The sequence below is a fragment of the Moschus berezovskii genome, chromosome 12 (assembly GCF_049115385.1).
Source record: "Moschus berezovskii isolate FMDL1 chromosome 12, NW_MosBer_1.0, whole genome shotgun sequence".
Lineage (NCBI taxonomy): Eukaryota > Metazoa > Chordata > Mammalia > Artiodactyla > Moschidae > Moschus > Moschus berezovskii.
This window is the reverse complement of record NC_142471.1, coordinates 26,757,867-26,771,118: the sequence shown is the minus strand read 5'-3', so window position 1 is coordinate 26,771,118 and position 13,252 is coordinate 26,757,867. Positions and strand designations below refer to the sequence as shown.

The 13,252-nt window shown below is 54.5% G+C and overlaps 1 protein-coding gene across 7 annotated transcripts in view; it reads right to left on the bottom strand.

The window, feature by feature from the left end:
* COL13A1 (collagen type XIII alpha 1 chain) overlaps positions 1 to 13,252 on the bottom strand; it is a 148,347-nt gene that overhangs the window by 74,327 nt on the left and 60,768 nt on the right. For 6 of the 7 annotated variants that reach the window (XM_055425561.2, XM_055425562.2, XM_055425567.2 and 3 more), the window contains exons 3-6: positions 8,598 to 8,624; positions 5,937 to 5,972; positions 3,164 to 3,190; positions 511 to 616 (exon numbers count right to left, since the gene is read on the bottom strand). In XM_055425561.2, the coding sequence (XP_055281536.2) occupies positions 511 to 616; positions 3,164 to 3,190; positions 5,937 to 5,972; positions 8,598 to 8,624 (196 nt within the window). The remainder of the gene's footprint in view (positions 1 to 510; positions 617 to 3,163; positions 3,191 to 5,936; positions 5,973 to 8,597; positions 8,625 to 13,252) is intronic. The other variant, XM_055425563.2, reaches the window with a different exon arrangement.

Here is a 13,252-nt window from a genome sequence, read left to right as displayed (position 1 = left end):
TCCCAAGCCCCTGGCCACTGGGCAGAGGGTACTGGGACCCGGCACCGAGCACAAAAAGGAGCCTTTGCGGGTGAGTAGTGGGCAGCCTTTGCCAAGACCAGGAGTGGGAGCTTGGGTCAGGGAACCAGGCCTCTGGGGTAGCTACTCCCTGGGCATCTGGAAACAAGGCTTGTCCCCTGGAAAGCTGGAGCACCGGGCCTCCCCACCCCAAGAAGAGCCAGTGCTTCCTCCCGCTGCCTGTAAACAGCAGGGCCGCCTCACAGCTGCTGTCATTTCGTGGCTAGAGGGTCAGCTTTTAGGAACCTTTCCAAGAGGGTGTAACTGAGGCGGATTTAGGCGACTTTCTTTAACATCGACAGCAGCACTGAGGCCCGGCCGGGCTGACTGCACCCCATGTGGTGGGCATCACACCCAGAGGCACAGCCAGGACTTGCATACCCCCCTCCCCACCCAGCCCTTCTCATGAACTCACCCATCCATCCATCCCAAAGAAGGGCAAAAACCACTTACAGGAGGGCCGCGGGGACCAATGATGGACATGCCGGCATCTCCTGGGGCGCCCTGTTGGGGAGAGAAAGAGAGAGGAGGGGGAGAGGGGAAGAATAGAAAGGAGAAGCTGGCAGGTGGGGAAGGCAGAGCGGGCGAGGGGGGACCCAAGACCCAGAGACGTAGGACAAGGGGGCAGAGGATGTGGAGGAAGATGAAGGACTCACAGGAGAGGAGATGAAAAGAGGATGAATGGAACACTCCAGAAGGATCAAGAAGAGCAGAGGGGAAGCAGGAGGAATGGAGAGAAGAGATACGGGTGAGAGCACGTGATTGTGGACCAGAGAAAGAGGGCGGTGGGCCCCCAGGCCAGGAAGCGGGGAGAAGAGGATGCCGTGCAGTGACGGGGAAGAGGAAGGAGCAGGGGGTGGGGGAGAGAGGGAAGGAGGGAGACTCAGCTCAGCCATGGCTGCTCAGGCCCTAGGGGCGGCCCCACAGGGCCCTGCTCAGGATGCTCCCCAGCCTGCCCCAGCCCCAGCCAAATTTCACATCCCCTGAGTCTTCTTCCCCAGTCCCCAGTGCCCCTGTGGCTGCACACCCTGTATCTGCCAGACAGCAGCCCGCCCCCAGATGGAGCTGCTGTAAACAGAGGTGGAGACAAGACACACACTTGCTGTGTGGGCCCAGCAGGCCTGAGCCTGGAGGTTAGAGCTGCCTTGGCCTCCTAGTCCTGGAGTGGAGTGACACACAGGGGTTAAGCCTGCGGCAGAGTTTTTAGCCCGGAGAGGATGGTGGATGCTGGGCTGGGGGCTCAAAGTGCCATGTGGTCCAGCTGCCTAGGTAAGCTTGTGTGTGTGTGAGTGTGCTGGAGCTTGGGGAAGTGTGACAGGAGGAGGGTGAAGGGTATATGACCACAGGTCGGGGTGAGACGTGGTGTTCTGGCAGAAGGATCCTGATGGTGCCCGGCTGGAGGACGGCAGGGTGCCACCTCCCTCCGGGAGTCCAGGAAATGCCCAGGCCTCCCCTGCAGGCCTCGCTCTGCCTCACGGAACCTCTCTGAGCCCACAGTCTCCTCTGTGAACAGGATACTGCGAGAAACCCTGCTGCCCTTACAGGGCAAGGGACGGAAACGCATTTGTCAAATGTCACGCCTCACACGCAGGTGAAGCGTGAATGCAAATTAGTAGCTGCTTATTCCATTGCAATTATATGGTCATTTTCATACAAGGCAACATAGTGTGATGGGTAGGAGCCAGAATGCTTGGGTTTGAAGCCCAGCTCTGCTCCATGCTGGCTGACCTTGGGCTACTTAACTTCTCTCTGCCTCAGTTTCCTTACCTGTAATACAGAGACAATAGCGCCTGTCTCATAGGGTAGATGTGAAAATTTCATGAGATAATGGTGTAAAATGCTTAAAAGAATGCCTGGTCTCCGAAGGGGCTAGCAAGTGTCTGCTATTGTCTTATACTGTGATCGTGCCCCCTGTCTTTCTCCTGGGTGGCTTAACCGCCCGTGAGGGTGAGACGCCGTCTTCGTTATACTTGGAGGACAGCATAGCACAGTGGTTAGGGACCTGAGTCCGATGAGGAGTCAGGCACCCCGGGAATCCTCTCCAGCTCTGTCACTTTAAAAAGTTTTTTTTTTTTTTTTTAAATTGTTCGGCCATGCCATGAGGCATGTGGGATCTTAGTTCCCAGACTAGGGATTGAACCTGTGCCCCCGGCAGTGGAAGCACCAAGTCTTAACTGCCAGGGAAGTCCCCAGCTCTGTCACTTTCTGCTGTGTGACTTTGGGTATATGACCCTGCCTCTCTGTGCTTCAGTTTCCTCTCATGTAAATGTTCCAAGCCTCCCTGGAAAGGCTACATCACTGTTACCTGGGATGTTACTGTTACAGAGTAAACCGCTTAAAACAGCGCCTGACACAGTTTGCGCTTAATATACGGTTGTTGTTGTCGTTACTGTTGTCATTTTTATTTCGGAGATGGGGAGACTTGCAGAAATACACACTGCAGTGTCCAAGCGAGGAAGTGTGGAGCTGGGACCAGGAGTCCGCTTCTAGCCCTCTGGTCATCTCTAATCCTGTGGGACCTTGGGCAAGCCCCACACCCACTCTGGGCCTCATCTCGAGAGCCAGCTGGTTAGCGACACTGCTCTATAATCCCTCAGAGCCCACCCAGTTCCAGGATGGGACTGTTTCTTCGGCGTCTAGCTTCCTGGGGGACTCCACTCTATCACCCCGGGAGTCTGTCTGGGCGTTTGCCGGGGAACTCTCTCGGGGGGCAGCACAAAGAGGGTGTCTCGGTCTGAGGGGACAGTGGGGGCTGCAGGTGGGGGTAGAACCAGCCACATACAACGGCAGGGGGTGCCCTCCTCACCTCTGGGAAGGGTGACTGTCTAAGGCCAAAATCAGTACCAGGAGGCCACATGCAGCCCCCACGGGCAGCAGAGACCCCTCAGCCAGGGAAGTGGGACCTCAGCCCACGACTCCTGCCTGATGGGGTGGAGGCTGTTAGGAGGCCCGGCCATGAGAGGCTGCGAGGACAGAGCAGGCTGGGCTGGCATCCTCCACTGGGGCCTGTGCACCAGGAGGAGGGCTGGAATGGGAGGCTTCCAAAAGCACCCCCGTGAGTCCAGGGCGTGGAGGCACCGGTGCGGAGGGGAAAGTGTGGACTCACCTTCTCGCCTGGTTGGCCCTTTCCTCCCTGGGGCGATCACATGCAACATGGGGTGCAGGGAAGAGAGAGGGAGGGAGGGAGAGAAAAAAGAAAGGATGAGAGAGAGGCACACGCACAAGAATTCGTGTTAATGGCATGATGACCAAACACAAGAAACCACCATGAAATAAGAAACAAAACAAAACACAGATGCTGACACTCGACAGGTCCCGAGTCTGACAAGCACAGCTCGTGGACGGCTGTTGTCACAGCCCAAAGGCTGGCCCCAGCCAGATAACTAAGAAGGAAATAGTGGCAGGGGCCTTAAGAAGCCCTCTTAGCATCTGTGGTGTGTGTGACACACAGAGAGACAGAAAGAAGGAGAGCCCACTCAGGCCAGAAACATGTCTGAGGAGCCGTGGCCCCAGCAGCCTGGGTCTTTTGAGGAGGGAGTGGGCATGGAGAGACTTTCTCAAGGACTGTGAGGTGAGGTGGAGTCCAGTCCTTTTGAAGGTCTAGCCGAACACCAAGCACAAAACTGCCAAGCTAGATGCGACAGGAGTCATTAGGGGTGGCCAGGCAAGATGCGAAGAGGAACACAGACAGAAGGACACACATCTGGGAGGACGGAGGAGGCATCCGGGATGCAGAGCGAAGTGGGTCATGGCCAAGGACCCCTGGACCCACGGTGACCAATCCACCCTCATTCATAGCATCCAGGGGTGCCACCTCTGGTGAATCACGAGAACAACTCAGGCATTTCATACCCACTGGCCACCCCAGTACTTATCAGGTGGCCCATGCCAGGACGCCTACTGGGCAGCCAAATGGGTCCATTGTCACATTCAGAACAGCACAAGCAGCATAAAAGCGCCACGGTGGTTTGAAAATAGCTTTGTGTAGAAGGAAATGGGGAGACCTCCTGTCGCTCGCTCTCCTGCCCCCACCCCCATGTGGTTAGAGCAAGGCTTGGATGGACACTTCCTGGGGGACACATCCATAGGGCCCAAGAAGGAGGGCATGAGGGGGAGGCCTGGAGGGGCTGCTTTGCACTCTGCAGGCTTCTCTGCAGGCTGGCGGCTGCACGCAGGGTAGAGACTCCTGAAGCTTACCTGTCAGGAGCAAGGACTTGGGTGTCTTGGGGACCAGACCCAACTCCATCCCAGTCCTGGGTAAACTGAGTCTCAACGTGCTCATAGACAAACAGGATCTCAGAGGGCTGTGGTGGAGAATGAACCTGGCCCAGGCTTTCCCAAAGTGAGCCCCTGAGAAAGGCTGGCTGAATGTCATCCCCCTACTCTACACAGGACACACTGATAGCTTGGGGAACTCAGGGTTTGGACTTAGAGAGCTGAAGCCTAGAGAAAGGGTCAGGCAGGAATGCCACAGTGCTGTGATCCGGGAAGTGGTAGGAGAACCGCACAACGGGGTGGCCCACGGCTCCTGTCTTGACAGTTCTTGGGTGGCCCAAAGGAGCTCAAAGTTCTGCGACATGGACCCCTTGTCCTGAACCTCTGAAATGTCCCAGAATCTAGGCCTAGAAGTGTGGCTTCACCCAAAGGATCAGACCCTCCCTAGAGCTGTGATGCCCATGGAGGGGATTTGGGAGGTGGGAGGGTCATTATTAGGGTCAGGAGCACAGATCTAGAGTCAGGCTGCCTGGATTAAAATAAGCCACTTCCTGGACCTGTGACCTTGGGACAGACACTTAACATTTGAGACTCAGTTTTCTCATCTGAACGATGAGGGTGGACATTGTGCCTGCTTCATGTAGTTCTTGGGAGGACCGAATGAGCTGATGCGTGGAAGGCCCTGAGCACAAGAGACAGCATTTTCAAGCATTAGCTGTGATCTGGTGCCTCTGCACACTGGGCTCACACCAAGCCAGCCCATGCACACAGGATGCCAAACCCAGGCCTAAGGCCAACCCAGGCCAAGAGGTAACGTAAGCAAGGCAAAGCATGTGAGTGACGTGGAAAGATGGCATCGGGTTGGTCAGGGGGCACTGGAAACCAGGGTGGAGGTGGAGGCTGGCGGCTGGTGGAGAGTCAGAAGTCAGACGGGGAGAGTAGCTCGGCCCATGTCCTAGACTTGGGGGGGCGGGGAGGCCGGTGTGTGGTCATCATTGCCTTAGGTGGCCACCAGGTGCTGCCTTTCCAAGCACCGGGAAAAACCCTGGTGCTGGGCCCTCAAAGCCTAGTGCTAACCTTCCCATTTGTGACACAAGCTCCCTATCATGTCTTCCGTTTCACCATCTTATTTTTTCAGCAGGAAACGAAGGTTTTAACCCCCACCTTCCTGGTGAGGATTGGAGGCACTGCCTGGAAGGAAGCCCTGTCTAAGGAAGATGCTCCAGACGCTGGCTACACTGTAGTTTCTGTAGGGCACTTTCCATTTGGTTTCCTTCCATCTTTCACTGCTCTTGCTGGAGGATGGTTGCAGGAACAGCTACAAATCTGAGGGTGAGCTTCCTGTCTCGGCATGGGGCAGGGGGAGGTTAGGGTGTAGAATGGATGGGAGTCCTCGGTAGTGATTGGCAAAGAGCCTTTATTTGTGCCATTTTTGCATTTTTCCTTTGCCATGGCAGTTCTATGGAGAGTTAAAGCCATTTGCAAGATCTGAAGGACTGGAAAAAACCATTCCCCTCCTCCTTGAGTGTCCTTTCTGCAGCCGCCTTGGGTGGGGAGAAGTGAGAGGTTTGACTGCCTCCTAGGGGGTGGGGTGGTCTGCAGGCCAGGCCAACACAGGGAAGCAAGCAATGGCTGCCCGAGCGGACAGAGATGCTCCAACTCACCACACGTCCAGGCATCCCAATGGCACCTTTGTCCCCCTGATGAAGGAGGCAGAAACAATTAGAGGTGGCCGGAGCTGGGCCAGCATGTGAGGGGCCCCATGGCTAGCTACACACCCAAGATCTGGTTTGCCTGGGTGCTTGGGACAATTCCCAGGCATCGTGGGTGAACTTGCCCCTTGAGCCCCACAGACTGTTTGGTCGCATCCTTGTCACGCTCAGCTTCAAGGCAGGGAGAGTGAATGGCAGCTCCCATCTGACAGAAGGGTGAATCACTACCCTTGCTCTGTCTCTGCCAGAACTGGGGAACAGTGCCCATGGTCCCCGGCTCCTCCCTAAGCCCTGTGTCTGCAAAGACTACCAATGGAGTCCTGCCCCTCCTTGCCACCAGCCCGGCACCAACAGTTCGCCATGTGGCTTCAGCCGCATCACGAGTTTCGGCTGCTTAGAGGGAATGGCTTTGTTTTGCCGCCAGGGGTTATATCTCCTCATTCTGGAAGCCTGCTTATTCAGTTTTATTCCTCCCTCTTTTGGTAGAGAATATTTTTTTGCAATCATATATGTGCAGACTCATAAAATCCTGGGTAGGGCTTGGGGTTTGCTGGGAGCCTGGAAGGATGGAAAGCCACAGGAGCTGAAAATCAGACGGTGTTTGTCCCGGTAGGAAAGAGCTGGGTTTGTGGGTTCATCTAAAGGGTGGGCATTTCTGGAGTGATTCTGTGTCTGCTGACGCCACTTAGGCAAATGCCATGAGGGATAAAGAGCATCCTAAGATGTACATGGACACACCAGGGAGTAGCAACCAGCTCTGAATCAGGCTCCTGCTACACGTACACTGTCAAGACTGAAGGTGTCTTCAGTAAGGCGTTCAGGCTGAAGGAAGGAGTGGCAGGGTTGCAGCAAGCGTCATGAGCATGGGTCATAACCATGATCCATGAGCTCCCTGAAGCTCCCTGAGCCTCTGGGTCTCTCTCCTGGGGCTGCTGAGAGGATGCCAAGAGACGGTGGCTCTGGGAATCTAACACTGTGTGCCTGTTACCTGGTGAGCGCCGTGCAGATTTCGTCTACAGGTACTGACCCAGCAAGGTTCCGGGGAAGCGATTGTTACAAACATGTGTGCACGTCACACTTTTGCACTTCGCAACAAGGGACCAGCATCAGCAGATCTTTTTGTTGGTCACTCCCAGGTCCCTTCATGGGGAGGCCTGAGGAGGGCTGCGACCCTTCCCACTGAGGACGCCAGGCCCGCTGGTTGTCGGTTGTGGCATCCCAACGGCCCACTTGCTCTTGTGCTTTTGAATGATCTTGCAGGATGTGCATTTTGGTTTCATTACTTTTTTTTTTTAAACTAATGGTCTTTGCAGTCCTGGCCATAAAACGCTTGGTTTAGGGACGGGCATGGAGTGGCCGGAGACTGGAAATTCTTGTGTGGCGGCCCCTGCTCTGTGAATTGCCCCCAAATGCTTTTTAAAGGTGGACGTTGTCAGAAAAAAAAACAAAGTCTGCCCACGTTCCCCCAGTCATCTGATTTTTCCCCCTCCTTGGATTTCATGGGACAGATTGCCCTGTCCTTCTTTGCTCCAGGGTTCATACTTGCTGGGGCAGTTTTCATTTTCAAAGCTAAACATTCTCCCACATGTATTTCATTAAGAGAGTCCTTGCTAGATTTGAATTCTAGAAGTTACTGGGTTAGTCAAGAGGTTATAGTACAATTCACATTGAAAAGAGGAGTAACTGGGGTAGAAAGATGCACAGGAGGCTCTGGAATCCAATTTATGTGGCCTTCGGGGCAGGGAAAGAGGGCAGCCTGGTGCCAGCCCTGGATCCCCCTAAACGCCCACCTTGGCCCTCTGGCTGGCTACAGCATCTCGCCTGGGCCAACAACCATCCAAGGGACCATGGTATCCAGTACTGCATGCATGATGCCCCAGGCTACACCCCACAGGGCAAGGTCTTTGAAGACTTTAAAGATGGGTCTCAGACGCCCAGTATGGATCACAGGAAACAGTAGTATGGGATGCTGTGTGATAACATGGGGCTTTCAACAGGTCTACAACTGAGGCTTGGACAATCAGACGAGCTATTTTCCCTCTCTATTTCCTCATCTGTAAAATGGGCATAATAGTACCCATTTTATTGAGTTGGTGAACAAACCAAATGTATAAAGAGCATTTAGCTTGGTGCCTGGCATGTATTAAGGTCTCAGTGAGAGATGGCTAGGAGCACTATTTCTACTTTTGTCCCAAAGCCCCCGTGGTTACTGGACTCAGCTTCTCTAGCACAAGAAATGGTAACTCGGGGGGAAAATAAAGTTTTTGAGTTTACTCTTATCAGGGGATAAAGCAGGGACAGTGGCCTTTAATGAAGCTGGTATGCAGGATAACCAGTAAGCCAGGGGGCTGCCTTCCCATCCAGCCCCCCATTACGGGGCCACCAGTCTGAAGTCAGGTGCAGCCCTGCAGGGGCCTGCATGCTGTCATTTCCCTGGGGCCCCAGGAAAGGTACCCAGCTGCTTCACCCTCAGTCATAGGTTAGAGACGCTGAAGAAAGGCCTCCCATCCAGACATACCTGGTGGAAAGTGGCCACCCACCCTCTCCTGTCCTTGGATTGAAGAAGAGCCTGTGAGAGAAAGGCAAAGGGAAAAAGAAACGAAAGGTACTTACCGGGAGGCCGGGTCTTCCAGCAGGACCCTGAAATTAAGGAGGAAGGGTAAAGTTTAGGAAGGTCAGGGTATTGCAATATCTGATAGTTCCAACTAGCTGTGTGACCTTGGAGGACCGTGTGCTCTATGAGCCTCTGTTATTTGATAAACAAAATGAAGACAGGGCCTTAATCACTAAGCTTCCTTCAGCTGTAGCATGCGTCCAGTCACTCATTCACTCGTTCAGGAAAGCAGTTAGCAGAGGTCTTCTCGGTGCCAGGCCCAGGGCCTGTGCAGGGAACAGAAGACAAGAATGCCTCTTCATAACTATCCCTGAAGGACCATCAGAGCTCCGGGCCTCACCAGGGTCCTCTTTCTCTGAGCCTCTGTGCCTCAGGGTTCCCACTCGTGTGTTCTGGCCCTGGCCTGGGAAAGGGCCTGAGGGCCTGGGGCTTGGCCCTCCCTGTCCTACCACACAGGAGAAGCCAGACATCATCTCTGATGGAGCCAGTCTGCCTGGGACACTTCTGGTGGACCTGCCCCATCTGCGCCAATGGACCATGACTAGGGAGCAGAGCGTGGGAGCCTCCCTGGGGGGACCTCTTCCCCTCTGTTGGGATGGTGAAGGAAGCTGTGGGACTTCCTTCCTTTGATGTCTCTAACTGGCTTCAGGCCACTGTCTCTACAGTGAGTTGGTGCTGAGGGTGAGCAGGAGGCTGGACCCCACCCCATGTGGCTCTGGGAGCCTGTCTTCACTGACCACAGCCATGTCTGTCTCAAACCCTTTATATGAATGACTCTAGGACTCTTGTCTAGCACAATTCTGGGTGTAGACTAAAGACTCCCTATGATGGATCTAAAATCCCATTGAAAAGAGGAAAACATTCAACAAAGCATTGATCATAATAGTTATCCTCAGAGTAATATGCACAGGAGGGGGCGCAGGAACAAAGGAGCTTCTGAGAAACTCATATGTTTTTCCTTCTGGCCTCCAACTTCCAGACAGATCTGATATAAGAGGGTGGTGGAGGAACTGCTCTAGGAGCTGCCTGGTGGGATGTTGTGGGGCGCCCTGCAGAGGGGGAGGGCTAACTGGAGAGACCTTCTGGAGCTGAGCCCCCACCATGGCATGGCTGAGGCCTGGGGTCAGAGAGACAGGGTCTTGGTAAGGGAGAAGTAGGCTTCAATTAAGAGCAGGGCTCTGGGATCAGCTAGCCTGGCTGTCACTTACTAGTCAGTGACTTCAGGCAAGTCGCTTGGCCTCCCTGTACCTCAGTTTCCTCATCTTGTAAATGGGGCACAGTCTCTACCTCTTGGGATCGAATGAGATAATGTATGTAGAACACACGGCACAGGGCTGGCAGGGAGCAAGCGCTGAGGAACACAGTCATTCGAAGAGACGAGGATTGGCTGGGAGGTGTGTGCAGCTAGGCCCACTCTCTCCTTTCAGAGGCACAGCCATCACGTGTGTTTCTCTCCTTCCAGACATCCCACTCTTCCCAGAAACCCACGGCAAGACTCAGGCCTCTTCTGTGTCAGGTTGAGAATTCAGGAGAGCTACCTGGGCCCCTGCCCCTCACTCCATGGGGCTGGGGGCTGGGTGGGCAGGCATTGGGAGGAGAGGATCATATCCACACATGCACGCATACGAGCTAAGTCGCTTCAGTTGTGTCCGACTCTTTGCGATCCCATGGACTGTAGCCAGCTAGGCTCCTCTGTGCATGGAATTCTCCAGGCAAGAATACTGGAGTGGGTTGCCATGCCCTCCTCCAGGGGATCTTCCTGACCCAGGGATTGAACCCATGTTTCTTACGTCTCTTGCACTGGCAGGTGGGTTCTTTACCACTAGTGCCACCTGGGAAGCCCACCCAACCACCTCCCAATTTGCTCCCACCCTGCAGAGCCCCCAACAGTGACAGCTCCTCCCCAGCTGGGGACAATTGTGGGATAAGGCCTGCGGAAGGTCTCAGGACACTGCATTCCTGGGGAACACAGCCCCCAAGTCAGGCAGGGATCCAGCGCTGACTCGGGTTAGTTGGGAAGCCTGGCTGTGGGGACCAGGTATATGGGGGAGGTCCCTGGAGTGGGGGAGGTGAGGACTCTTTCTGGCTTTGTCAGAAAAGAAAGGGAAAAACAGCCCATTTCCAGCAGGTGGTCTGTCGAAGTTTCCTATGCAGAGTTTATTTTGGAAGATTGATGACAGGAATTGAGGTCTGACATCCAAAACATGCATGATAAATCAACCCTCCTCCTCTCAGGGAATGACAAGATTTTCCTCTCTCTGTAATTGTGCAACAAGCAAGCTGGGCGGTATCGTCAGCCTGGGTTCAGTGTGCCTTTCAGAACACGGATGGAACGGAACATCATGGTCTCATTACAAACAGGGTGGCTGCTCTCCACGGTTCAGATCAAGACAACGGCTATGGAAATGACTTCTCCGAGGAAGGACTGGTGATAGGCTTTCAGGATCCTTGAGAAAGATCTGATGCGGAGGGCTCGGCCCTTTCAACTCCAATCCCCAGGTCCCCGGGGGGTGACCTCTGGGCCTTTTGTTGGGGTATCAAATGCTGTCCTCAGAAGACACGCTCCTGTTCTCTGGATCCATTACTTTGGGGAGACAGTCTTCTCCCGCTCTTCTCAGATTCTCTGGAAATGGCTCGGCTCCCCCGCCCTGCCCTGGACTCTATGGCAATACCAGGGGAAGGAGACCGACCGGATGCCTCAACATTGTGTTGTTTCCCAGTCTAACCCGCTGACATCACTCTCTTACATAAAAACATCACCACCAACAGCCACCACCTGCCCGAGGTGACTTGGCCAGATGGAGCTGCCCACACAGTGGGGCAAAGACCACATCCTAGGAGCGGTCCACGCTTAGAGCCATGCATCGACCTATTTACTGAAAGGGCAGGAGATCTTTCAAGGACCCAGACCTGAATAGAGATGACCTCTTTCTTCTGATACCTGGTGCTCCTCTGACTCCACTTGCCCTTTTGGAGGACAAAGGAGCAGGCTAAATATTGGGCAAGCCAGCTTTTCAGATTATATTCGGGGACAGGCTCCCCCGGGCACAACCTCTGTTTGGCCCTGGGGGGTGCAGAGGTGGATGGGAAGCAAAGTGACAGCCACGTAAACCTTCTGGGGGACCCTGCAGACTTCAGTGCAGAGTATAAGGGGCTCAGACCCCCCCCACCCCGGGCCCGGTTACCAGCAGAGAGCAAGGCCTTTTGGACATTGGAGACCATACTTCACAGGAGTACTTACAGGAGGCCCTGAAAGAGAGAGAGAGAATGCTAGGGTCAGTGTCAGTGCCATAAGGGCTGCCTTAGCAGGAGCATCCAAGAATTCTTCAGTGGTGGGGTTTCCAGCTGGTCTCTGAAGTTTGCATTTTCCTGGTCCACTGTCACCAATCTAATCTCCTCCCCCTTTATTTCACCTCTGTACTTTTATCACTGGTTGAGAAATCCAGAGGTCTGGGCCCCAGGTGCAGCTGGGCTGGGGCCCTAACTTTCAGTCCATACGTCAGCTGCCCACCCTAGAAAACAGGCTCTGAGGGATCCACTCCAGTTTGGCCTCTTGGTGGCATTGCTAAATGTGGGGTGCTGGGCACCAAGGCACTTTGACAAGGGTCAGGGTGTTACAGAACCTGGAGATTACACTCATCAGCATGCCCGCTGTCTCTCCATGCTCCTGCGAAATGCAACAGAAAACAGGCAGGAGCATCAGGAGCCAAAGGAGGTTTTTCCCTGAGTTCCCCTCCTGATGGCTATCAGGCCTGTCCTGGTTTCTGGTAAGCTCTGAGTCAGGCCTTCTGCCCTCCTGGGTCCACTGCCCACTCCCTCTTTCTCGCCGCGCACCTCTGTGCCCCGGCCCCACCCTCCCTTCAGCTTCCCTCCTTTGTTCCTCCTCCTTGTGGCCACCTCCCCCCTGCTCCCCCCCCAGGCCTCAGCAAGAGCCCGATCTCATTACCGACAAGAGCCTAGTGTTACAAATTCAAATGTTCCGCAAAAGGGGCAGGAGGATGGGTAGGGAGGTAAGGGAGAAAAAAACCCAGCAGCCGAGAGATAGCGAACTGAAAGGCAGCTCTACAAACATGATTCACCAAAGCCCAGGGCCCGTGGGATTCCCGGCTGGGCCCGGTGCATCTGCCTAGCCCCTGGTGACCTGGCCACGTTAACACAGCTGTGACTCCTGTCGCTTCTTTTATGCTTGGCCAATAAAGACTCCTTATATTTCCCCTGGTTCCAAAGCCAGCTTCCTTCTCTCCGCCTTCATCTGCCTGCTTCTCCATCCTCAGAGGAAACAGCCTCTTTCATGCTGGCCTCTGTCAAGCCATCACATTGAGGGGAACAGAATTTTTTTTTTTTTTTAAGAAAAAAGAGTCAAGAGGGGTAGTTCCCGGGTGAGGAGGCCCCAAGCAGGCCGGCAGTGAGGCTTTAGAACAGCAAGAAGGAGGGAGGTCAAGGGAGGAGGGGACATCTGGGACCTATTAGATGGAGGGGCAGGGGAACGTCACCCAGAATCTGAAAATATACCGAGTGCGCTAGCAAGAGGGGCCCAGCCCAGTTGGGAAGTCCGTGCCTCCTGGCCCGGGGAAGTGTCCTCATGAGAAAGAGGCTGGTGACAAAGTTCAGTCCATGGCAATGTGGGGATGGTTTTAGCCACATGGAGAGCAGA